Source organism: Arachis stenosperma, chromosome 6, assembly GCF_014773155.1.
Source record: "Arachis stenosperma cultivar V10309 chromosome 6, arast.V10309.gnm1.PFL2, whole genome shotgun sequence".
NCBI classification, from domain to species: domain Eukaryota; kingdom Viridiplantae; phylum Streptophyta; class Magnoliopsida; order Fabales; family Fabaceae; genus Arachis; species Arachis stenosperma.
Window position 1 is genome coordinate 11,673,353 of NC_080382.1, and position 19,821 is coordinate 11,693,173.

At 33.3% G+C, this 19,821-nt stretch overlaps 2 protein-coding genes across 18 annotated transcripts; one reads left to right on the plus strand and one right to left on the minus strand.

Annotated features, from left to right (window-relative positions):
* The first annotated feature begins 10,464 nt into the window (after positions 1 to 10,464).
* LOC130935091 (probable NOT transcription complex subunit VIP2) lies at positions 10,465 to 13,504 on the plus strand. 2 transcript variants are annotated; one of them, XR_009067803.1, is made up of 7 exons: positions 10,465 to 11,337; positions 11,432 to 11,577; positions 11,726 to 12,171; positions 12,309 to 12,361; positions 12,441 to 12,487; positions 12,763 to 12,955; positions 13,079 to 13,504. XR_009067803.1 is itself a non-coding variant. In XM_057864660.1 (7 exons), exons 3-7 carry the CDS (start codon positions 12,153 to 12,155, stop codon positions 13,175 to 13,177), a joined length of 411 nt encoding a protein of 136 aa, XP_057720643.1. In that variant the 5' UTR covers positions 10,480 to 11,337; positions 11,432 to 11,570; positions 11,649 to 12,152; the 3' UTR covers positions 13,178 to 13,474. The 2 variants fall into 2 exon arrangements, 1 of the variants encoding a protein (XP_057720643.1); XM_057864660.1 differs by having other exon boundaries at positions 10,480 to 11,337; positions 11,432 to 11,570; positions 11,649 to 12,171; positions 13,079 to 13,474.
* A 3-nt stretch (positions 13,505 to 13,507) lies between these two features.
* Positions 13,508 to 19,661, minus strand: LOC130935089 (E3 UFM1-protein ligase 1 homolog). 16 transcript variants are annotated; one of them, XR_009067802.1, is made up of 8 exons: positions 19,155 to 19,660; positions 15,995 to 16,073; positions 15,757 to 15,909; positions 15,599 to 15,664; positions 15,152 to 15,187; positions 14,969 to 15,018; positions 14,701 to 14,785; positions 13,508 to 14,186 (listed from the first exon to the last, which is right to left on the minus strand). XR_009067802.1 is itself a non-coding variant. In XM_057864657.1 (8 exons), the coding sequence occupies exons 4-7, from the start codon at positions 15,901 to 15,903 to the stop codon at positions 14,702 to 14,704; spliced, it is 516 nt and encodes a 171-aa protein (XP_057720640.1). In that variant the 5' UTR covers positions 15,904 to 15,909; positions 15,995 to 16,019; positions 16,851 to 16,953; positions 19,155 to 19,661; the 3' UTR covers positions 13,508 to 14,186; position 14,701. The 16 variants fall into 16 exon arrangements, 6 of the variants coding, with proteins under 6 accessions (XP_057720640.1, XP_057720642.1, XP_057720638.1 ...); XR_009067801.1 differs by lacking the exon at positions 15,152 to 15,187 and adding an exon at positions 15,111 to 15,133 and having other exon boundaries at positions 14,969 to 15,031; positions 19,155 to 19,659; XR_009067795.1 differs by having other exon boundaries at positions 14,969 to 15,031; positions 15,111 to 15,187; positions 19,155 to 19,656.
* Positions 19,662 to 19,821: the final 160 nt, after the last annotated feature.

The window sequence follows — 19,821 nt, forward strand, 5'->3', positions numbered from 1 at the left end:
AAGGTAGAAGATGTATAAGTCCAATTAGATTAAAGGAGCCCATCACTGATGACCCAAATAAAAAAAAAAACAAAAACAATAGGGCAGCCCACTTTCTTAAACCCAGTTGGGAATTTGCAACTTTGTCTCCTGATTCTATTAGCCGGCTCCATTCAATTAGCAAGCCCAGACAAGGTGATAGACCTCTGTCAAGCCTGTTCTCTACTGTGCTACTTGTCACAATTTTCTTCAATCTGTATAAATAAATCTGTATGCTATAAATGGCCATTGAAAAAAAGTCCCACATTTTGCTAAAAAAATAGTAATTTTTTTAATTATTATGTTTTTTTTTTAAACAGTCCTTACTGTAAATGTATAATTGCTGAAGTAACCAAATTTTGCCAATTATTATACAGGCCTGTGTAATAGGAGATATCGTTATTACTGACCTTTTGTACAAGTTTTTCAGTATTAGCAGGTTTATTTTATATTTTTGTTTATCAAATTTGAACTATATGTCCATTTATGTTTATTTTTAATAAATACAGTTGACTTAATAATCTTTGTTTTTATATGAATTTTATTTATATATACACCAAAATGATCTCAAATATGTACACCAAATAAAATGACTCGAAAAAGAAAAGATATTTTAGCGTTCTAAAAAATAATGTCAATTTGATAAAATGCACCAAACATAGTAATACATATTCAAAAAAGAACTCTATACTCTAGAGTTTAGATAAGAATGCATCAAATAGTAATACATAAACCAAAAGATAAATCATCTAGGACTGAGAACCAAAATGGTAATTTAATCCTATAAACTTTCATGGTGTGTTATTGCTGCATATAATTGATTAGTTTTCTTGAGGCAAGTGATCATAAATTCCAAATTCGGAAAGAAGAGCAATAAAACTATCCTGTTTTTTGAAGAATGCCTACGGTTTGTAATTATTAAAAGGAAAAAGTTTGATAACAAAAAAATTTCAGCTATAATTAGCCAAAATTTTTTATAATATATTTCAGCTTAAATTAATTTATTCAATTGATAAATTTATTCATAACATCCATAAATTCATACACATAACATCCATATTTTCATATTAATAACATCCATAATTTTATACTCATAATATTCATAATTTCATACATATGATGTCTATAATTAATAAATTTTTATAATTAATATTATCAAATTTTAAACTATATGTCTTATTGTGTTCTTCAAATTATCAAATATGTGTACTAATAAGTCATGATTTTAATTATTTTAATATTTTTATTTAATATTCATATGTATACTTATTTATTGATTTTAATATGACGAGTTAATAATTATTTTTAAAAATTTATTTTTTTAATTTTTGTTTATATTTTATATTTTATTTTTTATTTTTTAATAGTCTATATGTAAAATATAAATTATGTAGTAGAAGTTGTTAAAAAATTTTAATTTAACTTTCATAATTTTTGCAGAAAATTATTGTATTTTAATGGATAATAATGTGATTGAGAGATATTAGGGATTTGATTTTAGAGAAACTGAAATTGATTTTGGAAAGAATATTAATGACTCAAAACATGTAGCAAAATGATAAGTGATAAGAAAAATAAGTGATAAGAAGGTGTTTGGCTACCTAACATTAAAATTTATTTTCTTAGTTTCCCACTTTCCCTGTTTGATTTTGTTGATTGATAATATTAATAATGGAAGGAAAAATGAGAAAGTGAGAGAAAACTATAAGCGAAAATTTAATATAGAATGCGAATAATTTGTCACAGTAAAAAACATTTAGGTAAAAATTCAGGTGTAGTCGATTTCACATAAAGTTAATATTCGAGAGATATTAGATGATTTGACTGATTTGACTAAATTTTCATCTAACGACTTTGAGGTATCAATTTCACGTAAAATCGACTTCACTTGAGTTCTTACCAAACATTTAAGCAATTAGAATTATTTGTCATAATTTAAAATACATTATAGAATTTTATCTTCAATTGGGCAAGCCTACTAAAAAGTATTGAATGGTTCGCGTTTTATTTGTGTGCTCTAACATTTACTTCTTATTGTAATTTATTAAGTATTGGGGTCATAGTTGCAAGTCATACTATATCCACATCAGTTGGGATAGTTTTACCAATTTAAGAGATCTTAGTAAATGTTACACTTATAAGTTATAATATTGCCTTTAAGAGATCTTAGAAACGAACTTAACTGCTTAAACTTATATTGTTTGGAGTGGAATGAAGTCTAAGTTGTTATTGTCTAATATCAAATGCCAGTTACATGAAAGTGCAAACCTGTTGCTTATTTAAAAACGTAATTTATAAAAATTGCGCAAGATGACTTTATTCTTTTTTGCAAAGAATTGTGTTCGAAATTACTTTTTATTTTTAGTTTTTTTCGAAATGAATTTTACAAGTTTACATTGTATTAGAGTCTTTCCATTTGGTTATTTTGTTCAGGTACTTAATGAGACAAAGTAAGTGATACATATTCACAACTCACTAAGAATTTGTTTCATTTTTAATATTGCATAGAACTCCTACAGTAAAATAATAAAAAGTTCCTCTATACCAAGCATAGTTATAGACAAACATAAATAATTATAGGCAATCATTATTCGTTAATAATTTGTGCATTTCCAACAAACCCTTGTCTTTGAATGAACAAAGAATCCTGAAATTTATATTCCTTTGGCCACTAAACTTTTTTAAAAAATAATAAAAGAGAATAAAGAAAAAGAGGTAGTTGCTAAAATTGAAATCACCGAATCAGTAACTTAATAGTTCATACTGGTTTGTCTTAATTGGTTGAGCTTTGACAATTCTTTTTGTGTTTGTATTGAAGCATTGACTCCAATAGTTTTTACAAGCTAATTTTATATTATCATGTTAGCCAGAAAAGAATGTGTGATAACTGATAATATACGGTTTTAATACAGTATTTACAAAGTCGAGAAAATATTCAATTTGGTCCCTGAAGTTACACTCGAGCCTCAATTTAGTCCTTGACGTTTCAATTGCCTCTATTTAGTCCCTAAACTTTATAAATTTTAATCAATTTAGTCCCTGCGGTGGTTTCTGCCACAGAGTCATTACCGGAGAGATGATGTGTACAACGGACTGCCACACTGGACGTCTAACGGATATATTACGTGGCATTTGAAACTTTTGCATCAATTTAGTCCCTATGAACTATTTAAATCCCTAATCCCCAAATCCATTTGAAGTCCCTTAACTTCTTCGTCGATTCTTACTCCTCTTTTGGGGGACGTTTTTATGAAGTCTATGATAGGTAGCAGCAGTAAATCCGTTGGGAGTTCCAGCAATCAACGCTCTAATGGAGGTTGGAGAACCACTCGAAGCAGAGAAGAACTATTTCCAGAGTGGTGTGGGTGTGGGTTTAGACCCGTTCTGAGATGGTCAGGAACAGATGCAAATCCAGGGAGACCTTTTTTTTGGGTGTCCAAACTACAATGTAAGTGCAAGATTATTCTTAACTTTTTTCTAACGCTTGTAGTGTCTGATTCTTTCTCCATCTCCACTGAATCTGTTTGCAGAGTGTTGGCAAGAGGTGGTGTGGGTTGTTTGTTTGGGCTAATGAATTCTATAAAGAAGGAGAATCAAGAGGCAGAGTAGTACCAAAAAATGAAAATGATGAAGAATGGAGGATGAACTTTACTTGGAAGATTGGAAGTTTGGAATCTGATGTTAGGGCTTTGAAATTGGGAGGGGCTTTATTGGTTTTAATAAATTTGCTTGTAGTTGCTATGTTATTATGGAAATGGTGAAGATTGGCCTTATGTTTTTTGATAAATAGCCAAATTTTGATGGTTTTGATTCAGATTGCAGGAATATTTTGAAGAAAAATTAACGTATATTGTTATATGTATTGTTGTATCTGTTTTTATTTTAAGTCTCAATGAATAAAAATTGTACCTGTGTTAATATCAATCAAACAACACAAAATAAAATATAACAATGTCAGATAAGAAATATCATCCAAATTCTTTATAATTCATTAATAAAACATTCATATTGATACTGAATTCAAACACAACTAGCTAGTTTAGTGTGATACAACACACAAACAAAACAAAGTAAATTATCCAAAAGGAACCATTCCAAGTATAACTAACCAGAAGTCATCATTACAAAGTTATCCAAACTTAGAGAAACAAGATAACTAATCCAAAAGTATAATCCCCTATTACATATAAAGCTCCCAAAGACAGAATGATCAACAATTCAATTCTTTTTTCTTGGAGGTTTGAATTCGGGAGTAGGGACAAATTTCATGAAACTAGCTAGTCGTGTGGCTGTCCCTGAAGATGCACCTTGCATTGGATCAACTGGTACATTGGTTGCTGGTGGAGTACTAGATGGTTGGGACACCATTCTTTTGGTTGTAAGCTTTGGGGGCCTTGCATTATGTTGCACTAAACTAGTCTCCATCTATAAAAAGTGTGAAGTTAGTGAAATTTGAACAAAAAATAAATTTGCATAGTGATTAAAGTTAATGTATAATTTAAAATATACCATTACCTGTAGAGAATCTTCATTTTGAGACATAATTGGTTGACTCATGCCAAGTTCAACCTCAGCCTGGCCTTCATTCTGAATTTTTTGATGTGCACCAACTTGAGATGGTACGGCAGCAGGTGGAATAGCATGAGTAGGGTTCACAACTGGAGTAGTAATGGGATGAACAGCAGGGTTGGAATTACTACTTTTAGCAGCATCAGCCGCAGCTGCTATAGCAGCTGCCATTTCTTCAGCTTTTCTTTTTGGACAGTTTCTCTTGGTGTGGGCTTTTTCCCCACAATAGCGACAAGAACCTTTTTTATAAGACCTCTTCATCTTGGTCTTTTGCTTGTTGCTTCCATCAGGGTCCTCGTTAGCATCCTTTCTACGTTTTTTCTTGGGTGCTCCTGGCATCTTTTTGAATTTCGGAGCTTGTGGTCTATTGTATGGAGACTTCTCCCACATTGCTTGGCCAGGAATAGGATTTAAATGGAATGCATATGTGTCATTATATGCATCCATTGTCAACCACTTGTGGCAAAATTCATCAGGACGTTTTCCGGCCCTAGCCAACGCAGCACAAGCATGGACACAAGGCATCCCTGCAAACACAATTACAGTAGATACAACCAACAATAATTAAATATATTTGTAACAGAAAACCAAAACATAGTATCATATAAGATGAATTTTGATCATGTAATAAAAAAGAATTCATTAACTACCACTTAGTTGCCAAAAACCACAAGAACATAGCCTCTCTCCCAAATCAACTACCATATTGGTTGGGTGGCCAATGACTTCAAACTTTTCATACTTTTTCGTCTCCAGACCATACAGGATTCCAACTCTTTGATTCCTTCCTTATCTTCTCCAACCTACTACGCTGTATTGGGGGTAAAATTCCAATATGGCTCCTAAGTTTCACCTTATTCCTAGCAATTGTCCTCATAGCATACATTCTAACTTCTTCCAATAGTGTGATGATGGGTTTAGCTATGGCCTCCTTAATTCGTGAGTTAAAAACCTCACAGGCATTGTTACAAATATTGTCCATCTTGGATACATTACTGAAAAAAGCTCTACTCCATGCATTCTTTGGCCACTTGCTCAAGTATGACCATGCCTCTTCATTGAGCCTCTTAATTCTTCTCATTCTCTCAATCCACCCTTCTTGTGTTGTTGACCTTGCACATTCCCACAATAATCCTCTAAGTTCATTGTCCTTCCATTGCTTGTTAAAGTTTTTTCACAGATGCCATACACAAAATCTGTGATGGGCATTTGGAATGACTTCCCGAAGTGCTGGAATCAGCCCCTGTACAAAGTTAAACAAAAAAATCACAAACTGTATTTACTCTCGAGCCTCAAAAAGGTCCCTGAAATAATTTAAGTGAACTCAAACTAGTCCCTGAACTAATTTAAATGAACTCAAAATGGTCCCCTAAAACAACCTAATTCAACCACGATGATAAAATAAAAGTCAATAACAATCAGTTTTGACATCAGAGAATCAGTAACAAGGCCAATCCAGATCCAAAGTAATACAGTTTATTAATATGTAATTCAATTAGTAAGACATAATATGATTAAACATTACCTTTTGCATGTCAGAAATGAAGGACCACCCAGGTTGGTAATCACCAAGATCTTCAAGTAACAATTTCAAGAACCATTTCCAATTCTCTTTGTTCTCTACGCTCACAATTGCATAGGCTATGACATAAATTTGGTTGTTTGCGTTTTGTCTAATGGCTGATAAGATTTGCCCACCCAAGCGTGTCTTTAAAAAAGCTCCGTCCAATCCTATAAGAGGTCTACACCCAGCCTTAAATCCTCTCTTGCATCCGTCTAAACATATATACATCTTTTCAAAAATAGGAGCTTCATCAGGGTTTGGTTGAGGGATAACTCCAATTTTAATTGTGGATCCAGGGTTGCTCTTAAGAAGAGTCAGACCGTAGTCTCTAACCATATTGTATTGAACAGCTGCATCTCCATATACTATGTGCCTTGCATCTCCTAAAGCCCTTGTAAGAGAAGATTTATTAAGATCCAAGTCACATTTGCTCTTGAAGTAAGCAAGAGCTTCAGAATGCTTTAGATTAGGAAACTTCCTTAACTTCTTCACCAGCTTACATGCTAACCATTTTCTATTTGCCAACCTATTTTTGCACTCCCTTGCACATGTATGATCATCATTAAAAGTTTTTATCTGCCAACAAACTCCCTCACTATCCTTTGAGGCATAAACCACCCAGTCACAATCTTTGATCTTGCACAACGCTCTACACCTTTCCTTATCATTCTTCTTGTACCAAATCCTCCTACCTTCCTGGATACAATACTCCCGGACAGCCTCTCTAAATTCCTGATTTGTGTTAAATTTCATACCAACTTCAAGTCGTAGCTCTCCAAATCTAGCATTTTCATTAAACACAGGAAATACATCATCAGATTTCACCTCAGATAGCTCATCTTCGGAGGCTGGAGGTGTCTTCATTTCCTCCAAATGCCATGAATCTCCTCCATCCGAATCATCATGATATCTATCATGAGCATCATACTCTACGACCACATCATGAGTACCAGATCCACCAAAAAAGTAATTATCATCCTCACCTGAATCAGACTCCCCCACCACTAAACCATCATACTCTAACAAAATCTTTCTCTTCTCTTCAGGGACGGATCTACCTTAGGAGATGTGGGGGCAAGTGCCCCCACTAAAATTTTGTTAAGTTACATGTAGTATATGGAATAAAAATTTATTTGCCCCCATTTAATAAATAAATTTGACCCCACTATAATTTTTTTTAATCTATTTCTATTTTCATAATGTATAGAAAAAAAATCTCACTATTTTATAATAATACTATATTAATTATAAAAATAATTAAATAATAATAATAAAAATAATTAAAAATTAAGTCAGTTATTTAAATTTAAGTACTAAAAACAATTTTTGTATGCTCTCTAACATTCTAATTCTCTTCTTTTATTATTCTTTTTTTATTCTATGGCTCCTAGTAAGACTCCTTAATTTCATTATTTAATTTCTTTTGACTCAATTAAAGATTTATTTTTATTTTTTATTTTTAATTCATTCAATTATTTTGTATTTTATTTTGTAATTATATAATTATATATTTTTATTACATGGTTAAATATTATTGAATAATAAAATCCATTAATAATTTAAATTTTGAAATATAGTAATATTAATTAACAATAAATAACAGTTAAAATAAAAAGTAACATCTAAATATACGAATATCTATTGATTTTCTTCTTTTGAAGTTAGTTCTAGTTTTTTTAGTAACGATATTAATTAAAAAAAATTAATTATGAATATTATAAAGAGTCAGTTTTGTAATCTTATAAGACATTAATTTTTAAATAATTATTTATTAATATATATAAAAAAATAAAATATTTAATTGTATTAATAATAAAAGAATTATCAATTTTTTTAAATATCAAATTTAAAAGGATAAAATTTTAAGTTATATGTTATTATTTAAATTACTATATAAGTGTTTTAATTTATTAGTTAAATAACTAGAAGATTAATTATATTTTATAATAATAAAATATAATTATAAAATTATTATCATGTTATACATATTTTGCCCCCACTAATCAAATTTTCTGGATCCGTCACTGCTTCTCTTTACTCAGATGGCCCTGTGAAGCATGTTTTGATTTGAATTTCTTTGTTTTAGCAGCTGAAATCTTCAATGAATCTTCATCATCACTTGAACTTTTTTCACCTCCAGGCTTATAAAGGCTGTCTTCCACGCTATCATAGCTATCATGGCTGTCTGATGAGGAATCTATTTCTATATGAATTGGCTTTTCTTTAGATGATGATCTTGTTGGAGGCCCTTTGCTTGCTTGCCTTGTCACAGGCCTTCTAACATATCCTCCACCCTTGGTCAAATTCTTTTTTGCTCTACTATCTTTCGATTTAGTTAAATTGTTGGGCTGGTTTGATTTGTTGAGTTGGGTAAATTTATTGGGTTGGGTTGATTTTTTTGCCTCAGTTGTTTTAACTTCAGTTACTGTGTTTGGAGTTTCAGTTCGGGTAGAAGTGAATATTGGGGTAGGAATTAATTTTGGAGAAGAGGTGGGGGTTGGACTTGGGGCAGGGGTGGGTATTAGGATGTGAGTTGGCTTTGGAGTAGAGGTGAGTATTTGTATGGGAGTTAGATTTGGGGCAGAGATGGGTACTTTTGGCAGGGGTGGATACATCAGTTCTTTTTCCTTAGATGGTTGTTGTTCCTCAACATAATCCGGTTCAGAGACTCCATGCTCATAATACACATGAGCAACTCCGTTGTTTTTTCCAGCATAGAAGCACATTTTTAGCATCTCATCGTCATTAGTCAATATCCTCAAACCAGTTGTCAATGGCATGTTAGGAACCAACCACTTGCATTGCTCGACCTTATCATACCCAATGTGTTTGTAGTAGTCTCTGACTGAAAAAACATCTAACGTGTCTGTATCTAACCCAGGTAACTCTGAAATTTGTTTCTTGCAGTATGTCAAACTTCCATCTTTATTTTTGACAAATGATCCTCCATGGTGATATATAATTTTAATGAATTGATCTCCCATCTGCACACAGAAAAATTAAAAAATATCATAAAAAATATCATTCCACCACTATAACTTCAATTGTAAATATAAAAAACTAACAATTATAATAGGAGTACATACAGAGTACATAACGAGTACATAAAGCCCTCAAAATATTTTTTTCTCTCTTTCGTTAGACTTGCTAAAACATAAATTGCATTGTTGTTATGAGACAACAACAGACCAAAACAAGTTCATTTAGAAAATCAGATCAATTACTCTATGTTACAAGATGCAATAAGCAATTGACTTAATGAGATTAAGACTTTGATGAAAATGCACCTCTCTTTTAAATAAAACAGGGCTAGAATCAAATGTAACATATTGCATATGACAATCTGATTCCATCTTTTTATTTCTTAATCCATTGATTATCAGACAAACACACCCATGTTGAAACCCTAACCCAAAAAAATTCTCCTAAAATATTCAAAATCAAATTAATGGTACAGGAACAGGAAATGATCGAACATCTAACATAAGCCAAGAAATTAGATGATACTCACTGAAAACATAAACCCTAACATAGAATAAACACAAAAACTAACATATACTAACATGCAAAACAAAATGCATTTAGCTGGAATGCATAAAAAAAAAAAAGAGGAGGAACCAAAAGTGAAGCAAAAAACCAAAGCATCATCACGGGTATAGAAGTTTTTTTATTCAATATTTTACTTACCTCGAACTTAGTCAACGTTGGTGAAGAGAAGACGACCGGTGCAATGTGAAGTGATTGAAGAGAAGAGAATCGCGACTTCAACGAATCTGATAAGTCAGACTCGCAGCGCCATTGAAGAGAAGAGAAAGAAGAAGAACAGTCCTATTATGGGGGGAGAATACGGTGTGACTTGTTTAACAAAAACATTTTCCATCTCTATAACATGATACGACGTCGTTTTGGGCTATTTGAGCGCCAAACAAAAACGACGCCGTTTTAGTGGAGTCCAGCGTGGCAGTCCGTTGTACACATCATCTCTCCGGTAATGACTCTGTGGCAGAAACCACAGGGACTAAATTGATTAAAATTTATAAAGTTTAGGGACTAAATAGAGGCAATTGAAACGTCAAGGACTAAATTGAGGCTCGAGTGTAACTTTAGGGACCAAATTGAGTATTTTCTCTACAAAGTCAGATACCACATGGCGACGATGAATCGATGATGCTATTCTGGCTTCAAATGAAAGACTCCAAAAGAGACAGCTATGCATAAAAGATGCAATAAGAGACAATGTCGACCAATATATTTATCACCAACAACTTATATGCATTGATTTTTGGTAAATTCTACTCTACCCTTCTTATAATAATATGTATATCATTCTCTGTGACATGTCACTCTCTAATTGGTGATTATGTTGATTATAGTTAAACTATTAATAATTAAATTATAGTCCAAAATAGATAATTGTGTAATTTACTAAACTATGAAAAACCTAATTTTTGTTTCTTCCCCAAATCATGCTCCCAGAAAATCAACCCTAATTTGCTGTATCTCCTCCTCCGTTCCGTCACCGTCGTCGCCACCCGAGCATAACCGCCTCATTGGGTGTCCCATTCTCTCCGTCTGTCGTGCCATCTCCATCCTACAAAACGACGTTACTATTGCACATGCTTATGAATTCTCAATTTTAATTTTCATTGTAGTGCCTTGTTAATTGAGTGTCAGCTAGGTTTTGTTCGTTTGTCCCCTTTTTTGAGGCAATTAATTGCGTTGATTGAGAAGGAATGTATGGCGGCGGGAAAGAATCAACGACGCCTTATGGTGCTAATGCATACAAGGATCTGCGGCATCAACCCAAGAAGGTGGAGGAGGAGGCTGTGGTTTGGGAAAATCTGCCTCCGTTTCCTTTAATTTCAGCGTGGATCTTCCACTGGGTCGCATGCACGCTTTGGAGTTGGATTCCAAGATTCATCTCATTGGAGGTTTCAAATATTTGTCCGTACTTGATTATTATTGTGATGGTCCTTGCTATCCTTCCAAAAAAGTCTACGAACTAGACCTTGACAAGGAAGTGGAGGAGTCGAATCCAATAGATGATTTTCCAAAGTTATTGATACCGGTTCTATGCTCTTCACAAAATCTGAAGTGTTTGTTATTTTATAAGGATGTGTGGTCTCGACCATCTCGTACATGAGGCTGGTCCTCCGAATTTTTGGGTTCTACGCGCTGCGACCAAGGTTTGGGCCCCTGATCATCCTGACCAACACTCACATTCCTTACTTGATCACATGTATTTCTATGCTAAGCTATACCTCCAAATCTGTTTTGAAGATGAAAGAGTTTTCGTCTACTCTTATGACACCCATAACTCACATTGGACCAGTGAGGGTGGCAATAGTTTTGCGCGTTCTTTTTTGTGTCCAAGTGGGTGGCCAGCGTCGGTCCTTTCTTCCAAGTGTGTATACTCCAGGTATCAGGTAATTTCCTGCATCTTCATGTTGTTTACTCCTGAGTATTGTTATTCGTATTGGTATTGCTATTGTTACAGACTTGTTTTATCCTGGCAAATACCTGGCACTTTCATGCGAATGCATTGGAGAAAAATACTTGATGTGTGCTTTCCAGGTGGATGAATTGGGTGTCTGTTATCTTCGAAAGGCTTGAAGGCTGCCTAGATAGAATGCCATCCTTCAATCATGAGGAAAGGTCTGTGCTTGTTGATCTTGATGGCAAAGGCACGTTTCTCGTTATGTTACCTGGCTTTGCAAAGGAACGAGGACAGGACCTAGTCCTGTGCGTGTTGGTTCTTCAAGTCATTGTGAAGAAGGTTGTATCCCATCCCTTCCGGATCCCACATAGATCTGTGAGGTCCCCAATGGAGGGTGATTTCTTAGATTGGAAGGTCCTTAGCATGAACATGTACAGCATAAATCGTGGCTTCGATGATTAGTTTAGTGTCTCTCTTTTCCCTGGCATCCCCTGCAACAAAGCCATTGCATACGAGGTCCCAAGGGGAGGAAAAAGAAAATGCAACCAAATTTGAGTTCCAGACATGCTTGCTTGCTTCAAAGGTAATGCTTGCCTCTCTGCTTTTTGTCATCATTGTCTTATGTACCTTAAAGTAAAGTAGCTTTTTTAATTATGCTATAGAATCGATTTCTTTATTTGCAAATCCTTCATTAGGCTTACTGCTCATTGCATGATGCAGCAAGGTTACTTTTCACAGTTTTCGGTGGAAACATTGTTTTACATATTATACAGGTTTGCAATTACATCTTACTTGGTTTTTAATTGGCTTGCTTAATATTATAATTAACCACTTTTTTTTCCTTGATTGCAGCATGCCCAAAGACGAAGCACAATTATATGCTGCAAATTAAATGAGCTGTATGCACATACCCTCTAATTCATCCTTTTTTTGTTAATTATATTTTATTTTTCCGTGGTTAGGGCTTATTTCCAAATTATGTTGGGATTGTTACAATTTGGGAGCAATTAATGGTTAAATCAGTCAATACTTGGTAACCTTTCTTTGTTTATCAGTCACGGATTTTAAGAATTCCTACAGCAAAACTTGTATTGGCAGGAACTCTTGAATTAAAATCTAAATTGTTTTCCTCTGATTAATAATTTCTAACAAGGTAGGTGGTTGTTGCTTTCAGGCACAATAGAGGATGGTATTATCACAAAGACAATCGTTTCTGGTTTATAAGAGTTCCCAACATGGAGCCGCTTGTTAGAACGAACACATACGAGAGAGGATCTTATCACTGTTTCGATCCAAACACATTTGAAACATACGAAAGAGGATCTTATCACTGTTTCGATCCAAACACATTTGAAACTGTTCGCAAGGTTAGCTTTATACATAATAGAATTCGTAGTGTTCATAAAATGATTTCTCGTGGTCCAACATTTATTATTTTCCTTTTATCCCTGATCCTATTTTAGGCCTCTAATGAAAAAAAATCCTTGCAGGATAACTTTGTTCTACATTATGAAATGTTGGAAAAGAGACCGCCTCTACCACAGCATCGAGTAGGAATCAGAACCTTTATTGTAGAGTTTCAACTGTAAATTTTCATTCTGGATTTTAATTCCTCAGAATGTCATTAGCATAAGTATTCCTTTAGTTTGGGCTTTCTCGTACTATATGTCGCTTGAGTGATCCAAGCATTTCTTCTTTAACTGCCCTAATTTGAACAAAAGAATAATGATACGTAGGTATTTCGATAACCTAGTTATCTGATGGATTTTGTCTGCCCCCTAGCTCCAATGCACAGAAAAGAAAAGCACCTTTGTCAATATTTGATATGGTTCCTAGGAATTATGCGTCAGAGTTAACACGCAGCTGAATAATGATTTAATTATTCTTAACCTGTTATCTCACAGGCTAAAAACTATTATGTTACAAATCAAGGTTTCATTTAAGAGTTTGTTTTTGGCTAACGACTTGTATGCACAAGGCATGAGTTGATTATAGGATTGTTTAATTTTGCAAATTTACACTCCCATTGCATGACATCATTTTGCCCTTTCCCCTGTTCTATTGAAGTTGGATTTACTTCATACTCATTGGACTGGTAAAAGTATATTTATTTTATTTTGGATTATATAGTTCTTTGGGCTTTCACATTAAAACAATTAGAATGTTGCTTGATATTTTAAGTGATCTAATCCATAATTATCTTGGTATTTTAACAAATGGTTATGAAAAATTGTCTTTAGGTTCCAAATTCTTTGGTAGTATCATTGAGGCTCTGGCTCAGAATATTTGTTAAGCAGAAATTTAAGGATGGAAAACACCCGAGTATCAAACTTTGCGCGAGATGAATTAGTGAAAATGATCTTTGTACTGTCTAAAACAAAATTGTGAAAATTTTCTCTAGTCTGCACAATTGTCATAAGCTTTCACTTAAGGAACTAGACGTCACCGAATAATTATTGTGTGAAATGCATCCCTGCTCAATTGAGGTGATTGTTGTGTGTTGGTCAAAACCAAGCTTTTGAGATCCCACATTTGACTCTCCAGAAGTTCCCTTTTACTCAAAATTCTATCAGATGCACAATCGTCTTCCTATAAAACCTGGGGGCGAAAACATGGTAATTTACAATGTATTCATTTTCCAATTACTCAGTGATATTGAAATAAGTTGATCATAATATTGAAAGAAAAACGAATATTTTGCTTCTTCATGATTGCCACATGGTCAGCTTTTCAGAGTAAAGTTAACTGAGTTAGTGGTTTCTGTTTCTACTTTTTAAAGATAAAAGATTCTATTAAAAACCTTTGTGCAAAGAGTTCATTAAAAGGATGAACACTAGAATTCTTATCTAGCTTTTTCGAAATGTTGATGAAAATTTAAGTTTTTTCCTAACAAGCAAGGACATTTGTTAAGAAACCAAGAGTGGAAATGTTTTTACTTATTACAGATATATTATTATACGAAATTTAAAATCTTACCTTTTCAATAAACAAAATTTCCTCCCTTAGTTTACTAATTTGAACTAACTTAATTTAGTGGGGACAACTATTTTGAATGAATGAAAGCCAAAAGATGTACAAAATGCAACAAGCAAGCATGATAAGTAATACTCACATCACCAGCTGATAATAGCGCTAAGAGTCACTGTAGCAGCTTGATAATCCGTCAATACCTTGTCTGCTGACTCATCGCGCTTATCCTGAAAGGTTTTAAAGCGTGAAAAAATAAATCTTCGAGGACTTTTGAGATATTATATGATTGCATGAAATACAGTCCTGTCAAAGGTGCCAAAATTTGTCTATATTACCATCATAGATACAATCTAAATAAGCCTAAAATATTCATATTCATTGTGATGTTAACTCACAGAGAGAGAACATACCTTCAATTGGGAAATAGAAACAGAGATCACCCTTCCAGGGGCTTGAATAGCTTTATGGTAAAACTGTAGTAAGTGGAAGAAAACAATAAGGAGATGGTAGGCTTCAGAAAGAGAGAGGGGGTGTGGAAGCAACCAAAGTAACCTGGATATAAAGTAATGACACAACTTTTGGCAGAAGGATACAGGGTCAGTCTCAGCAGAAACTTGGGATGTTAATTCCTGATATTCAATAACAAAAATTAATGGTAGGCCAACTCTGATAAATATTTTTTCCTGATTGAAAATTTGTTCCTCAGGACTTAAATTAGAATTTTCCTTCCAGATGAAAAGAACTTGTTCATTAATATTTTTGGTAATTTTCAGTTGATCTACCAATCTGATATTTAATACATTACCAGTGTTATTGACAGTATATTTGTGAATCTAGTAGCTTCAAACAAATTCTGATAAAGCTTTATGCGGGTGAAAGCATAAATATCTTACATGCCAATTTGCACATTTTAATTTACATGTAAAAATACCTTAGTAAATGCCTATGTAAAACAACATGCCATCATTTACATGTCAATTTGCACATTTCAACAGTGAAAACAGAAAAATTAAAATTCTAAGAAACATAACAGAACTTACAGAAGTTGATTGATCATGTTCAAACAATTTCAAGGCTTTTTCATAGAGCTGCATGTTTAAGAAAGTCTGCCACCAGGGAAACACGGAAAAAACAATTAACATAGTAAACTGTAAGTATAAAAGACCACAAAAGTTGTGTTTGTGCCATTTTAGCAGACCTCATCAAGTTTCTTCTGCAAATTATCAGGCAATCGCTTTTTTTGGTCTGCATTTTCTGTTAGTAATGCCTTCCTTTTCTCCATCCGAGAACTGATTACTGTAGGCCTTAACTTGTGACTAAGGCCCAAGAATTGTTTCAGGATCATCTAGACCTATCAAATTTATAGCACTGCATTTGAGAATACAGAACAACTTGTATAGGAAGAAAGGAATGATTTGAAGTCAGAATGAACAGACCTTGTTCTCCAATCTCTATTTCTTCCTGCGGTGGCATAAATACGCTCAACATGTAAGAATTTCTCACCTCTCCTAAGTCCTAACCATATAAAAAAAAGTTATCACTATTTACTTGACCCTTCAGAACACACTGACACAAGAAGATTATTACTACACATTGAATACTATATGGACCCATAAACTCACTCTAGTGGCCATTTTTCCTTGAACAGCTACTTGATAGATATAGTACTTCATTAATGCAATTTATTTAATATAAGAAGTTGTAAGATAACTCAGTAAATGCATTCACTTCATTTATAAGATAACTTAGTAAGTGCAAAGCAGTGAGCTTTTTTAAAAACTGTAGAACTAAGAAGCCCCAGCAATCCTTACTTTATAAAAGAAGCTAAAAAGAAAATAATTTAAAAGGCAGCATATTTAATACCATCTACTTCAAAAACATTTTTTTTAAATAAAAAAGAAAGAAATAAGAAGGGGTATTCAGTTCTAGTCTAAACAACCTCTCATCTCATCTCCTCTTTCTCCTCTCCCCAAAGAAAAAAAAGCCTCAAACTTAAAATTAAAGTTTGCGAGGCTTCAAAAAACACATACATTAGAAAAAAAGAAAGCAAAAGGACAGGTTAAAAAAATAAAAAATGCAGAGGCAGCAGCTGAAAAACCAAGGATTTTCCCATTTCAGAAACAGAAACATGATCCTAAAACCTGTTATAGTTGTGAACTTAAGTAAAAGATAACTATAACAACAAGAAAAGATTATAATTACTATAAGTGGATTATATTAATTTCACTGATTCGAAGTCAAATTCCATCTACTTGGGCAGGGTCCTAATTCAACAAAGCAACCGTTGCTTACCTACTTTTCTTTTTTCTATTCAGCCGCTCCCTGACAAATGCTCTCCATAATCCCACATAATCATCTTTAAATATTTGGTACACCACGCTGACTCTTTCTATCACTAATTAATTGCAAGAAGATAAATTAAAAAATAAAACAAAACACCAACAACAACACAACATGAGCAACTATAACAAGATGAAAGGTTCGGAAAAATAACACAACAACATCCAAGGTGTTTCTGATCAAAATTAAATCTACTCTTATTCCAATTACCTACTTCAATTCCAATTAACTCAGTTCAGAACAAAATTAAAGGACATCAAGCAAACAATGAACAGCACAAAACTCAGGCTAGAATATACCAATAAATACTACAAAATGATTCCAAGTCACAGCAAACAAAATTCAAATTCCAGCTAACAAAAATCATGAACAAAATTAAGTAATTAACCAAAATAAATGATTCCTATTTCCCAGTCACAGAAAATAAGATATTCAGAACTAAAAATCATGAACTTAGAAATTTCAGAATCAGTAATCACAAGAATGAACAGCGCGAAACTCAGGCTAGAATACACAAATAAATAAATACTACAAAATGGAAAAAAGGAGAAGACCTACCTGAAGCACGAACAGAGCGAACAGAGATGTTAGCGGCGAGGAAAGGTTCCGGCTAACGGATGAAGACAGAACGAACAGAGATGTCAGAGAGAAACTGAATGCTAAGTTTGCTATGAAGAATATGGGAGATTTACACTAATGTTGATGGAGGTCTAATGTTTACACGGCTTTTGGAAGTTCAAACTTTGGTGATCCAAAACTATTTAGATATGTAACTGGCAGCTTACAATATCTAATAGTGACCAAACCTAAAATCTCTTATAGTGTGTACAAGTTTACTCAATTTATCCAACTTTCTTTAATTTAGATTCTTATTAAAAATTGTTGAAACGGGTATTGAAATACTTAAATGGTACAATAAGCTATGATTTATATTTAAAAAGAAATAATTTTATAGCAGTTATTTTTTATTGTGATTCAAATTAGGTTAAGGATCTTAATGATAAAAAGTCTATTAGTGAATAATGTGTATTTCTTGATTCGAAATTGGTGTCTTAGGCATCAACAAATTAACGACTGTGACTAGGTCAAGTATAAAAGGATACTATAGGAGTATAGTAGATATAGTAGAAAAATTGATCTGATTAAAAACTATGATGAGTGAGTTAAAATTCTCTTTAATAGAAGTTCCAATGATATACTGTGATAACTTCAGTGCAGTATTATTAGCTGTCAATCCTATTTTACATTCTAAGTCCAAATATTTTAAAATATACTTGTATTTTTTTAGAAATCATGTAAATAACAAAGAAATCGGAATAAACCACATCCCAAAAACTGTGCAAGTGGCTGATATTTTCACAAAGGTTATACACTCATAAAACTTTCTACACCTCAGAGATAAACTTAGCATTAGTGATCAAGGTCAAATCAGCATAGCAACAGCAGTCTTCTAGAAAGCATAATTTAGAGATGATGAAGATCAAAGAAAAAAGAAACAGCTTAAAAAATAAGAAAATTAGAGATAAGATAGGAGTTATGGTATGTATATACATTACTAAGGACTTACTTAATTATAATTAGTAATGAGTCAGCACAAATTAGTTATAATTAGCTTAGTTATAGCTAGAGATTAGTAAGAAGGAGTACATGCTAACAACTTTTGTTAGTTAGTTTATAATAGTAATTTCCTTTCTCATTGTAATTCACTTAGCTTTCACCTCATATCATAACAGAATCATCTCATTTTGATTTATTTAACGTATCTCTCCTTCAATTCCTCTTCTTCCTTCTCTACCCTCTAAGGCTTGGGGTTTTTTATTTCAAACAAAATGATTCTAAGTCATAGCAAATAAAATTCAAAATCCAGCTAATACAAATCAGGAATAAAATTAAGTAACTAACCAAATTAAGTAATTCCTAGTCACAGAATATAAGATATTTAAAATAAAAAATCATGAACAAATCAGAAATTTCAAAAACAGTAATCACAAGAATGAACAACGCAAAACTCATGCTAGAATACACAAATAAATACTATAAAATGATTCCAAGTCACGGCAAACAAAATTCTAAATCCAGCTAACAAAAATCATGACCAAAATTAAGTAATTAACCAAAATAAGATATTCAGAACTAAAAATCATGAACAACTTAGAATTTTTCGAATCAGTAATCACAAGAATGAACAGCGCAAAACTTAGGCTAGAATACACAAATAAATGAATACTACAAAATGGAGAAAAGGAGAAGACCTACCTGAAGCACGAACAGGGCGAACAGAGATGTCAGCGACGAGGGAAGGTTCCGGCTAATGAATGAAGACAGAACGAACAGAAATGTCAGGCGGCGAGGGAAACACGAAGAAGTTCTTGATAGTGACCGTTACATTGACGGTGACGGAGGCACGGTGAACACAGAGAGAGCGCTCTCGAACAGAGGAGACGACTTCAAGCTCCTGCGACAGCGCCGATCTTCCACACGCGATGCCTGTACATGCGACGGAACTGCGGGATTGAAGTGGCTGCGGTGGTTGGCGTGGCTGCTGGCTGCGGGCTACGGGTGGCGGGGCTGGGTCAATGGGTGGGTACATGTTGAGTTATTTTTTCTTTCAATTTCATAGAGGAATGGGGCAAAGGGGCATTGAGCTTCTAAGAAATATAACTTTACTTTGTTTTACTTTAGTTAAGATATTAATTCTTATTGAGTTAAATTAACTCAAACTAAAACTAAATATCCAATTAAAATATACCACGTCATAAGGAATAATTTATATGTTGATTTAGAAGAAATCTAGTAGAACTCACCTTGATTTTTATATTATATATTTCATCAATAATGTTTACTACTTTTTGCCTTTTAATCCCACTGAGCCAACCCCAATAATTAGAATCGTCACCATATATTGTCTTGTGGCTCTAACAAA